Source organism: Spodoptera frugiperda, chromosome 5 (assembly GCF_023101765.2).
Source record: "Spodoptera frugiperda isolate SF20-4 chromosome 5, AGI-APGP_CSIRO_Sfru_2.0, whole genome shotgun sequence".
NCBI lineage: Eukaryota > Metazoa > Arthropoda > Insecta > Lepidoptera > Noctuidae > Spodoptera > Spodoptera frugiperda.
Window position 1 is genome coordinate 5,691,940 of NC_064216.1, and position 13,188 is coordinate 5,705,127.

Sequence of the window (13,188 nt, forward strand, 5' to 3'; positions counted from 1 at the left end):
GGATTTTCTGCTGAGTTGTGGGTGCATTTACAAACAAAAAAGTTCACATGCATATGAGACCCGAAACAACGATTTATGCATTACACGAAGAGCAATGCGGAATCAAACCCGCTACACGTTGCACAGCAGCCAGTTACTACTAGTCTAATTACATTAATTTAAAAATATCTCCAAGTAACCTAAAACCAGAAAGTTTACGATGTTTCACCGTTGCACTTTGCGACTAAACTATTTTATATTTCAAGACTTCTTCGTGACTTGGGAGTGCACGTAAACTCGGTCCCTGTGGCATTCGCAAATATACGGCAATCGTAACGAGTACACACAGTCTTGAAAATTTAACTACTTCTCTTATGTAACTTGACATAAATTTAATTTTGAATTAAATTGAATAACAGTGTCATCAGGTAAACTAAAGTATACCTATTAGTGCAGCAGTAGACTCTCAAGGATCGATGATGATCATATTTTTTTCAACCTTAGTATAAAAAAACAGTCACAATTGATTTCACTAAAAAAGGTTTTGGAACACTCTTCATCTCCATTTCTTCACCTTGTTTGAAGCTTGCAGAAATATTTAAACATTCCGCTAAATTAATCAAATTTCAGTTACTTTACCGTTTTCTGCGCCATATTTGTATACGACCCATCGCGTAGGTGGTTAATACAAAATGTTTAATTTGAATAATGGGTTTTTTATTTAAAATACTTCATTACTCGCACTAGAAGTTATTTATTATGTTAAATAATAATTCATATTAACATGTGATTGTAATATTTCAATAATAATATTACGTCATTTTAGTACAAATTATATTTTGTAGCGTAAATATAGATGCGTACTACAAACATTTTCTTTAACAATATAATATTTCGGTTCACATTGAGCATTAATAAACAATGTTAGCATAAAGCACAATAAACCTATAATAACATTATTTTAAAATTCAATAAGGTATTGTTGTTGCTTTTATGTAATTAATTGCAATTTGTTATAAAATTGGTTGCAGTAGGTGTTTTAATTATGAGAATTGAAATAATCCACACCCAAAATTGTGTGCACATTTATTCAATGGCAACCAGCTACAAATTGTTGTTTCTTTGTATGTGAATTTATTCAATCATTCTCAATCACCCCTATATCTACCACTTTGAGGAATCAAGAGCGTATTTTTATGTAAATCTATTTATTTTTCCATAAAACTCCCCGTCATCATTTTATGTTTCATCGTAAAACATTCAAAAATATTACCTGCCGTAAAACAAAAGGGTTTCGTGAGAAAATGAAAATATTGCGTCGGTAGTTATAAAATAAAGCGTTAACGACTGATCGTAACCAACTTTCGCCATAACTAGTTGCTTGATAGATACTACATAGGTATATCTATGTATAGTATATTAGATACATATATTTTCATAATTCCCTATCCTCCGATAAAACGTAAAAGTTTGAATGGGCAACAGAAATGTTTTCACGCAAAATGAGCTTCATTTTTGACATCAACATGTATACAGACATAGCCTCAAGGATGCTCTTGTACAAACAGGATCAAAGGACAACGTAGAAAAAATATGTCCGTCATGTTTGTTAAAACAAAAGAGTATGTTAGTAATACTATAAAAGGACACAATCCTTGTATGACAGAAGTTTAAGATTCTTATCCACGCAAGAATGTGAAGTCTGTTAAGACTTCACATTCTTACTAGATTTTTGTTTGTTCCAAGTACTATCAATAGAATCCATGCTAAGTACTATAACAAGACCACAGGCATCTTAAGGGCATTGCCAATCATGTAGAATATTGTTCAATTATTAGTATAAAAATAGTTGTAGTAAGTGTTATTTAGAACTTTAACCTGTAATAAATATAACAGATTTTACAATGCTAAGAATAATCCCAGCCATCTAAACATCGCATTTCTATTATAAGTTGAGATTAATAAATCATCTTTGCTTTCCCATTGTAATCGGAGAGATGTAACTCGGAAAATGTTTATTTCGGTTTTGAAAGCGAACAGATTAACTGAGTTACAAGAATGGATGTTTCAATTTCAAGGCGTAGCTGCCATTACAGATAAGGCAAGACAGACAATTCGACGGATAATTGCAAATCTTCTGGAATAAAGGCCAGAAGAGTAGTAATTAAGATTATGTTATTGAGCATGGCGGGTACTATTTTTGTACCTACTTGACTAGCGTATAAAAAAGTAATTGATGAGTTTTGTTACAGATAAATTTTTATGAATTTTCTGGCTAGAAGTTATACCTTGGAAAATATTTGGTGTCTATTTTAAAACGTGGTTTGCGTTTAGTTAGTGAAATGTACAAATAATCAGTCCTAATATATAGCACACGTATAAATAAATTTTGAAATAATACAGTGTTACCGATGCAGTAGAAATATAACAAAAAATAATATACAATGTGATAGGGGCGAGACTTCTAACCCGTTAAGGCAGAGTTCTACATCTAATTTTATGGACAAAAGTCGGGGGTCGAAGCGGTCGAATCCCCTCCCCCTAAAATTATGGCTATTTTTATATTTTTTTAACTTTTTTTGATATCAAAGGTCGTATGCGTCGTAGAAACAAAAAAAAACGACAAACGGTAGCTAATAACCTTGGCTAACTAATTCATTACTTTTTTCATATGTTTGATAATGTTTTGGTGAGAAAAAAAATCATTTGTGATCACTATTTTTCAATATTTTCAATTAGGGGTTCAACCCCCCATATTATTTTTTTTGTCAATAAATTTAGATGTAGTACTCAGCCTTAACGGGTTAGAAGTCCCAACCCTATCACATTGTATTAACCCTAGAAAGATAATCATATTGTGTAGTACGGAAAAGATACTCATGCGTAAAATTTACGCATGTGTTTTATTTAGCTGTAGGTTGGTGTTTATTAATTTATTTCAATAAAATTGTATGTTATATATTTTGACACATATATAAGAATAATTTAAACTGCAGATAATATATTTATAAATATATTTTTAATAAAAAATAACCAAACTTATAAACTTCAGTCATAAATCAAATAAACTTTTTAACATTTACTTTTACTGCTATAAATTATTTTTAACCATGATAATCGGCCTTTTTTTCACATAATCAACAATAACAATATCCTATACATATTATAGGAACATAGAATTCTATAAAAATCAGTTACAAACAGTTTTGGCACATTACAAGACGCATTTGCCCTTCGCCTTATTTTAGAAGGGCAAAAAGTACAGTAAATTCCATAGTTTTTTACTACAGGTTCTTCAGTATTTTCTTCTGTCTACTTCTAAGTCATCTATAAAAGCTTCTTTTGTGTCGCTCTGCACGTCATCTTCACTCTCATGGTCACCTACTTCACAATCGGTATCCTCACAGGGAAGTTCGTCGTCACTTTGCATGAGACTGGCCAGGATACGGTCTTCGTCCAAATTACTACTTCTCATTGTTGCACCAATATCTATAAAAGAAACTATTAATGTTAGTAATAATATACAATTACAATAACATCAAAAAAATTAAAAAAATATACTAATCAAAATCATAAAAGTCACGTAAAAGATAATCATGCGTAATTTTAACGCATGGGGTCGTTATATCTTAAAATCGGTTATACTTACCTTACTGCCACTTACGCCATATGGAAGCTCCCAGCGACGAATGAGATGTCCTAAACGCACATCTATGGATTCCCACTATTAAGAAAGATAGAGCTATATTTCGCAAACGCATGCGTAATTTTTACGCAGACTATCTTTCTAGGGTTAATTGTACTTACCAATAGTACCCATAACTGTTATCTCCGCAGGAGCTCAGCTTCGCCAGCATTGACCAATAGTTAACATTTCACATAGAGTTTTTAATCACTATAAAATTAAATATTTTGCTTAATATAACGTCACATAAAGAGTGCTCTCAAAGTAACACCCTATTTTCACTTCATCATCATCATCATCAGCCGAGAGACGTCCACTGCTGAACAAAGCTACTATACTTGTTATGGTATAAATTCCTTGTAAAAGAAGTCAATTTTCTTTACCGCCTCAATTTTTTTTAAGTTAAATAATATTCCCATAACGATCTCCTGATGCAATAATAAAATTATTTCGTTACAGACAAAATAAATGTTCATCAAAATTGTGTAAATGTTTTAACTTAACTAATATTATTGAAATATAAGTTTTGTCTAAAATAATAATTATCCAATTTGTAGTCGTTGATTACTAAGTAGTGTTGATTAAATAATAAATCTTAATTAAAACACGAAACTTCCATTAGTCAGTACAGTCTAGTTAGTACTAGTTTTACTACCCAAATTAAGCCGCTAGAATTACTTGTTGTTTCATAAAATTCTTACTATATAATTATATATGTGAACTGATGGGCAAATTGTACCATCCATTACAATGATGTGATTTTTTAAGTTTGGAAATACTTGATAAAATGACTGCACGCTTGGCATGGTGATTGGGCAACGTGTTATGTATTCGTCTAACAATCGTTTCGGGTTTGTGTGTAATGTGCATGTGAATAGTATAATACAACAATTAACAAGTTTGTTGTATTGAAATTGTTTTATTTGTTACATTTTATCATATTAAATGTACATATTTTGCAAAGGAGAGAAATAGTTATGCGATGCAAAAAAGGGACAACGAACTTGTGGAAATTCGAAACAAATTCTACGCAACTGGGATTCACCTTTGTTTGAAAAAGCTGAAACTCTAGAGAATTCATTCTGTATATTTTGTGCAAAAATCCGATATTTCCTGTCGAAAAATGTTCGTACCTACATACCTACACTTCGAGGATTCGTTTGAATACGAATATTCTTTCTTTTTTTAAATATCGAGTTCAATTTAATTGTTCAAAGCGTAAATTAACATCCTATATTTTAAAACCATTTTACATTGCGATCAAATGTCTTAAAAACTATACAAAAATAAGTGTTCAACCAAGTGCTAAAATATTTTAAAAACATGAGTATAGTGCTGTACAATATTTTCGCTTTTACGATCGTAAAGCTTTGTATTTTTACCGTCACCTTTGCGACTTTAGAACTGCTATAGTTATGGCAGTTATACCACACTGCAGTTTTGCAAGAACGTTTATAGGAATTTCATAGTTCATATTACTTTTAGTGCTAAAGGGAGTATTAAATCTACTATATAATATGATGCAGGATCTTTAGTCATTATTCTTAAAGCAATGTGGTAAAGTAGAATGCATTTGTTAGCACCCCCGCTCTTCCCATAGGTGTCGTAAAGGCAATAACCTTAGTACAAGTTTGATTTACGTTTAACAGAATCGAAACGAAAGCGCGTTCGGCGCTACGGGGTAAGTGCAAGTTTGTTTAACGTTTAAAGAGAGCGCATCCAGCGATTTGATTGAAAGAAAGAAAGAAAGAGGAAAGAGGTATGTAATAATCGTAGCAATTTTTGTGCCATAGTCTCTACCTACCACCATGGGAGACAGGCGTGAGGTTATCTACATATTACATAAGTATGTATTAAGAGGCAAATATCCAGTCAAACATGATTGTGACCTTTTAAAATGATCGTTTAGCAACGATTCTGATTTTCATCATTTAGAGTGTACCTAATAGAATGTAGGTGTTTCATATGTAAACCGTCGACACCTCTAGAGAATTGAGTGTAATACTGTGTAATGTGGTGACGAGTATTGTTACCACTCCTTTGACTAAGTGCCGTGAAATACCTAAATGTCATGTTACTAGTGCTACGGTATATTTTTACATAAATTGTTTAACATGTAACAATCAATCATTCTCAGAGCCCACTCATTTAAAACGGAATATTTGTTTACACGTGTTCTGTTACAACGTAGAGGCAAAAATGGGATTAAAAAATGAAATACGACATTTTTTTTCGCCAATTTGGCGTTACATCATTTTATTTCATTGATTTTTGCACATTGTTGAAATTATATTCTACTACATACGTGTATATTGGCAATATTTTATATTTTATATTTTATTAAACATTTATAAATAAGTATATTGATAATATAAGGTGTAGCTTATATTGAAATATTCTGAATATGCAATACACTTATTTCATAAAATTATTATCTATGAGCAATAAATTGTTTTCAGTAAGATCTAGTTAGAGTGAAAGTATTTGAGAATTTTCAAAGACAACATTATTTTTATTGTTGAAAATATGAAACAGGATAGTTTTAAATTTACATTGGACAGCAAATTAAATGATCTATACAAGTCGGCGTGAGAAGAAACAAGAATCTTCCATAAATACTTGGAATTAAGTGTAAATTGGAGTTACAAAAATATGCCTTAATTCATTATAATAGATATTTCAAAATTACTTGCCATGATATTCAATTCAAATAGAATATTTTCACAATTTTCTTATACAATAGATATTATAATATCTAACCTAATTAGATTGCTATACACAAGTACGTTCGTACATTGCGGAAATAAAAGTATTTTTTATGAATAAATCAGTTGAAGGGAACAATTTGATAAATGCGTTCCTTAGGGATATAATACGTCCGAATTGAGAGTACACTCACAGCTAGGTGGGGTCGATGGTCGTCGGTTGTGCGTTGTTTGCCAGGGTTGTCATTAATTGGTGAGCGGGTGCCATTGTTTGACCTGTTCCATGGGCGCGGCGAGTGCAGAGTTCCAGTGTTGTAAGGCGCGCCCCCTAGCGAACATGTATGATCCTAACACGAACTTCCCCAGCAGTCGGTCTGCAACAAACGGTTTAATATTGTATGTCTCTAGGGCTTCTACAACTCTAAAGCATAGTGCTGTAGAATACGGAATTAATTTTGATATTGTTCAGATTGTTTTAATTCTTTAAAATTGTTTTTCGTCTTTAACGTTCTGTCTTTTGAAAGCCGAAAGATAATTTTAGTCTTCGTTTGTGATAGTCATGAATACAAAAACATGTCTTATTATTTCCTCTCAATCAGCAATGTATAATATGTACAACTACTAGACAACACTCATATTTCTAATTCTTAATCATTATCTCTTTTAACATAACATCTAAGTACCTGTTCTAATTTTAGATATAATAATTGACGAAAGCCCATTATTACAAGTTTCTTACCTTTGGCATAAACGGAGTGTGGTTGCAAGGCCTGTATCGTGACACTGGTGGTGTGTAGCTCGTCTGCTCTGAGCCTGAAGTGGAAGCACTCGGAGACGAAGGCACTGCCATCATCTACCACCTCGACCGCCGCAGTACGACGCGCGCGCACTCCTCGACACGCTCGCTCTTGAGTCACACGTACCACCATCTCTTTCTTACTTGATGATGGATCCAACTAAGAACAAAATTTACCAATGAATATCCACACCCACTTTTCACCATTTGTGTTATAAGTCCTATGTGTAATAGGGGGTGAGCCTTTTGCCATATACTGGGCACAATTCCAGACTTGGTGCTACCAGTGAGAAATTTCGAAACTCCAAAAAAGCCCAGTACTTTTCACGACCTGGGAATCGAACCTCTTGCCCGGTAGTCGCACTGAGAATTTTTCAAAAAACCGAAAAAATGCCTGTGTTACATTGCTCGACCTGGGAATCGAACTTGAGACCTTTTGCCTGGTCGCTTGCAATCACTCGACCAACGAAGCAGTCAAGGCTATTTGTATAAACTTCTTTAGAATATTTGTACAGAAATAGAAAGGATTTAAAAACCAAATAGACGAAGCAGTACTTCTCTACAGAGTAATATAAATACACAAAGGTAAAGTGACATTGAAGCAAAATTGTCCAAGCGTATGGAAACCGGACTTCAGTTCAATTCAGATTCAAATTGGTATTTCCTTTCGAGGAGCCGTGCTATCTTATTTGAGTACTACCAAATAACTGCCTGTATAGAATATTGCATAAGCTACGTGTAGCTCTTAGCTTCCATACAAGCACATAGTATTATAAGAGACCACTGGATTTCGGATTTGATTCCTGGACCTATCATTTGATCTTCTACATTATTATTGTCAAAGGTCGAACCATAGAAACTTGAGAATGTCACAGGTTTATGGGCTTGTCATCTAGCATTGTGCCTAAAATCTAGTTGCAACAATAGAAAATCCAAAACATAGGTTGTAAAGTTTCTTGCTCGTTCTTCTTCATCCGCAGCTACACTTTTAGCCAGCACCTAGCTACACTGACGAAACTATTATTATTACTGGCAGACTATTATTTATTTCTTTGTTTGTTGACATTTCAAAAGTACCTATTTATGGTTTAATTGCTATTGAGTCTGGAATTGTGCCCAGTATATGGAAATAAGCAATATAACACGAATGGTTAAAAGTTTATTATTATATTAAGTTAAGCATTACGTGCCGTAACGTGCACCTGTGCCTACCCTTTCGGGGATCAAAGGCGTGACGTTGCATATGGAATTAATGATTTGACTGTATAATATTTTCTCATTAACTATAAGTAAAAAAAAAACCGATAGTTATTTAATTCAACGTCACCATCTTACCTTGAGTCCTCGAGCTTCTATCACAGTGACCGTGAGCCTGTGTAGATTTTCATTGTACAATAACGAGACGAGGATCTCGCCTAGATCTGATGTCGGTTCTTGAAGATCCTGTGTAAAAAAATATAAAGTTATTTTACATTAATTTTAAATATGAACCGTTTGTAAATATGTGAATGGAATATAAGGGAGTATTTTCAAATTTTAGTTCACATTTACATTTTAACTATGTTTTAAAATTATATGTAAAATGTGTAAACCTTCTCCAAATGTGAAAAGAGCCTACATTTCTTAACGTATGGTATAACATTTGGAATGTTTTCTTAAAGTAAACAGCTATTTCAATAAGTTAAAATTATAGTGTGTTAAAATAGAAACTAGATAAACAAACCTAGCTTTAGTTCAAGTAAATATTGTGACCTTAAAAGTTCCTAAATATTTACTAGTAACAATTTTCATTCAAAATTCTAACACAAACTTTAATATTACTAAGCAAAACTGTACCATATTTGACTTCTAACAGAAATAAAGGTACGAACTTCGTTGAAATTTTATGTAAATGTAGCCACATTAAAAGGGAAATATTTAAAAGCAAATGTTGCTTTAAAAATAGCACTGGCAGTACTTAAGTAAACATTTTCCCTAATTCTAGCAGTTCGTTCTTATTCTGTTTTGAAAGTTTGTCCCTCGTGGCGTACATACACATCCCTTGTTTCGTCAGCAGAGAATTTTTTAGTACACTTCCTCCGTACTCCCAAATTGGGAAGGTACAAAGAATTTTAAATAAAACACTGGGCTTTGTTTACCTGTAGGTACTGTTTGTTATTTTCTAAATGTAAACTTGTTTGTTTTTTGTTTTAAAGTCGAAAATTTGGATAAATAAATTCGTGTTATTTTACCGGAGTATCATTAGCTATCCAAAAACAAAATACTATTGAGACGATATTAATACACTTGGCTTTCTCCATAAGTATGTACTTAAATATAGCAAGATACGGTACATATTTAATCATTCATATTTTACTTTAAATGCAGATGAATAGAATAGACCATGTATGGTAAATGTTTGTGAGCATAAATATCAATTTATAACAGCTTATTGTTTTTATGCGTAGTTTATTTATGTACAAATATTTTACAAAACACTATAGCTTTATTCTTCGTTGTAAATTAAATTTACGAAGTCTTCTGCAGACAATAATAAACGTAATACGCACATTGTTTTACTGTCTTAAAAAGTACTACCGAACGTGTCACGTCTTTAGGTCATGACTCACTCTCATTGTGTGAACGAAGCTTAAGATATTAGTGAAAGTAAATAATGCTGTTCCTTTATAAACAAGCCTAATTGGTACTTAGTCTTCGTGAAATTGTTTGATGGTTTTCTTTCAACATGAGTATCTACCGTTTATACGATGTACGTGATTTTGGACCTAATCCGTTAATAGCAGGGTTATTTTTTCTTTGGCAGAGGTCAATATTGGATCTGTGATGTTTTTATCCTGTACTATTTGCTTGTATAGTGTAGTGACACGATATTGACAAAGAGTTTTATATCTGCTTACTTTGTACCTTTTCGTACATAGTATAGTATATACATCATATTGTCTCAAAAACTGATACTGAAATATTATGAGTGTGGTCATATTCATATTTTACTTCAAAATAGGTGCATATCTCAACTACTACACTTAAGTTATTGCTCTAAGCGCCGTACTCAGAGTCATTCAATGGTTACTTTACCCAGTTCTTACAATTGTTTTGAGAACAAAATCGTTGCTAAGGAATAGTTTAAGTAATCATTTCATGTCTCTGAGTACAGCAATAAGGTTTAATTTTACACTTATTAACTAGTGGTTATTTCCTCAGTTTTATTTAGCTTGATCTCTTTGTTTGTTTGATTCAAATTTAGTAATTTGAATTTCACCTCTTCCTGACGTCCCATAGATCTGAGATATTTGGAACATACTCTTAATCTTGATCACCATAGGTGGTTTATTGGCCAACTATAGGTACTCTTACCTTTTCAATATCAAGTTTATAAAGCTGTGGTTCTTCATCAGGCGCTACACCATCCAGCTCTGTTAATGGTAGAATGATGTGGCCAATCAGCTGCTTGCCTTTGCCAACCCTACCGATGTCCAGGACTGATAGCTTCAGTGTGAGGCTCTCTATCTTGCCCGGTGGAATCTGTTAAGGATAATTGAATTTTAAGTTTTGTTGTGTCTTCTGTAAGGGTTATATTTGCTTTATCATCTAAAATGACTTTAAAAGAACTGACTGACAAATGGTAATTTGTGTTAAAATTAATTCTGTAATTAGACTTGATATATTTATATTATGGTGTTCTAATACGTGTGTTCATATATTCATTTTATATCTTTCACATACAATAGCGTTTCTACTGAACTCAATTAGTGTTATATCTATTAAATAATGTTAATATATACAGTTAACAATAAATGTTGACCAATTACTCTACTATTTGTATCACACCGCAATTACATTGTGTAAAACAATACAATTATTGTATGACAAACATTTCGATGAAACATAATTAACAACATGATAATTTGTTCATTATTATATCAAATTATAGCCATTGTTATATACAAGGGACACTCAATTATTATTCATGAAAATATTGATTATTTTACTTTCGAGTTTTCCTCAAAATTATTGTCGGTTTTAGTTCTACACTTTCATCATAGAAACTATTTTCTTATGGAAAGTGTTACGGTACGTGAATACTACGATGTAGTAGATATAAACAAAACAAACTAAGCAAAACCAAACGCATCGTTCCATTTAAAGATGGTTCGAGAATTTCGGCAATTAACCACTAATGAGTAAAGTTGGAGGTTCCGATATACGCACATATAAACTTTACCTATGTATGTATGTACATGCAAAGTTTCAAAGTTCTTACGAAGTAAAGATTTGAGTTTACATGGATGTTTCTTGAATGTTTCAAATGCGAATGTTTAGTTATAAATTATTTAGTTAATATTTACGCTTTATGTACTAATACAACCCGGATCTATGACCGCGGCTTCATCTCGAACGGGTGGTTTTTAGTCGGTTAGAATCTAATGCTCATCCTAGGTGGAAGAAGTCATTGGATGATTTTCCCCCTCAAAAAAGATACTAATTAAGTAAGCGCAAGCAGCACTTGCGCTTACTTAATCGCCAAGTTTCTTAGAAATATTTAATTGTGTCTGTTCTAGTTTTAAACTTGTCTCCTACGTATGAAATCCGAAATCATGTTCGTTGTTCTAACTTGAAATTGATTGCGGCCATGTGACATGTACCGTAAACAATATCTAACTACTTAACTCTAGTTATCATAATTATAGCTTCGAAAAAGATTCATAATATGGTTGGTAAAAGGTACTTATACATAAATAGCCATAATTACACACGTACCTCTGTGTTTACGTAATTATGAAAAAAAGTGAAACGTTAGTTAGAAGGTATAGTATGAAAATGTTTACGTGTATAAACTAATAATAAGTTTCTCGGAATGAAGTACTAATTTCATTATATTTATTCATTATATATATTTCATTATATATAGCTTTAAAATAACGTATTTTTACCAATTAATTTTGCGGTTACTTGATACAATACGAAAATATAAAAGGGACTGTGAAAATAGATACGTATGTATGTATAACTTCTGATATCGAATATTAGTCCTCTATCTAGAGAGATGAGTCAAAAGGCTGCCCCTACGACAGAGATAATTGTGTTCTCACATCATATCTAACCTATAACCCCTGTTAAAAGCTTCCCGTACATAAATTGCCGTTCCCAGCTACCGATAGCTAAAATTTCCATTAACGTAATTAAATCCTTGTCAAAGTGATACGATATTCGACATATTTCCTACCCGAAAATCCACCCTCGGCGTCCGAAATTAACTATATATGAGTCAATCCTTTCACTAATAGCAGATTGTATGCAGCAATTGATTTTGAACTCCATTACGTGACTATTTTGACATAGAATTAGTTAGCAAAATCAATAAGACCTAAATAAATATTACGAATAAAATATGAGGTTTAATTTTATATAGAACTTTCAACAATTTGAGAATGAAAGTAAATAAAGTAATTGAATGAAAACGTTAGTGATTTGTTTTAGGTACCTATAACAATGGATAAAATTAATATTTGAATTTGGAATTGTTAAATGATTCGCTATTATATTCTCTGACGTAACCTTTACATAAAAGTACGCTTGTATTTTCAAGAGTCGATATACTAATGTATATAAAGGGTGTCCCAACAAGAACGCAAGATTTAAATTTTAAATAAAACGCAGATATTTTTAAAAATATCGTGAAAGCTTTATAATATTGTAAAGTAGAGAGGATGAGGTTATCTATGGAACAATACATTGGGCAGGTGGCCGCCGCGGCTTTGCTGGCACATACGTGATCTTTTAATGAAATTTTCAATGACCGTTTTGCATAAATTCTGCGGTATTTCATTGATACAGCGGCCAATTTCGTTTTTAAGGCTTGAGTCGTCGTCGGCTTATTCGCATAAACCATCGACTTTAAGAAACCCCAAAGAAAAAAGTCTAATATTGATAAATCACATGATCTAGGCGGCCAATTCCGGTCTCCAAAACGTGAAATAACACGACCGGGACATGACTGATGCAGCAATTCAATTGTTTCTCTG

The 13,188-nt window shown here is 32.4% G+C and overlaps 1 protein-coding gene across 2 annotated transcripts in view; it reads right to left on the bottom strand.

The window, feature by feature from the left end:
* Positions 1–5,984: 5,984 nt before the first annotated feature.
* Positions 5,985–13,188, bottom strand: part of LOC118272274 (synaptotagmin-15-like) — a 103,742-nt gene continuing 96,538 nt past the window's right edge. For both annotated transcript variants that reach the window (XM_035588671.2, XM_035588672.2), the window contains exons 9-12: positions 10,520–10,687; positions 8,501–8,608; positions 7,109–7,325; positions 5,985–6,743 (exon numbers count right to left, since the gene is read on the bottom strand). In XM_035588671.2, the coding sequence (XP_035444564.1) occupies positions 6,616–6,743; positions 7,109–7,325; positions 8,501–8,608; positions 10,520–10,687 (621 nt within the window). In that variant the 3' untranslated portion in view covers positions 5,985–6,615. The remainder of the gene's footprint in view (positions 6,744–7,108; positions 7,326–8,500; positions 8,609–10,519; positions 10,688–13,188) is intronic.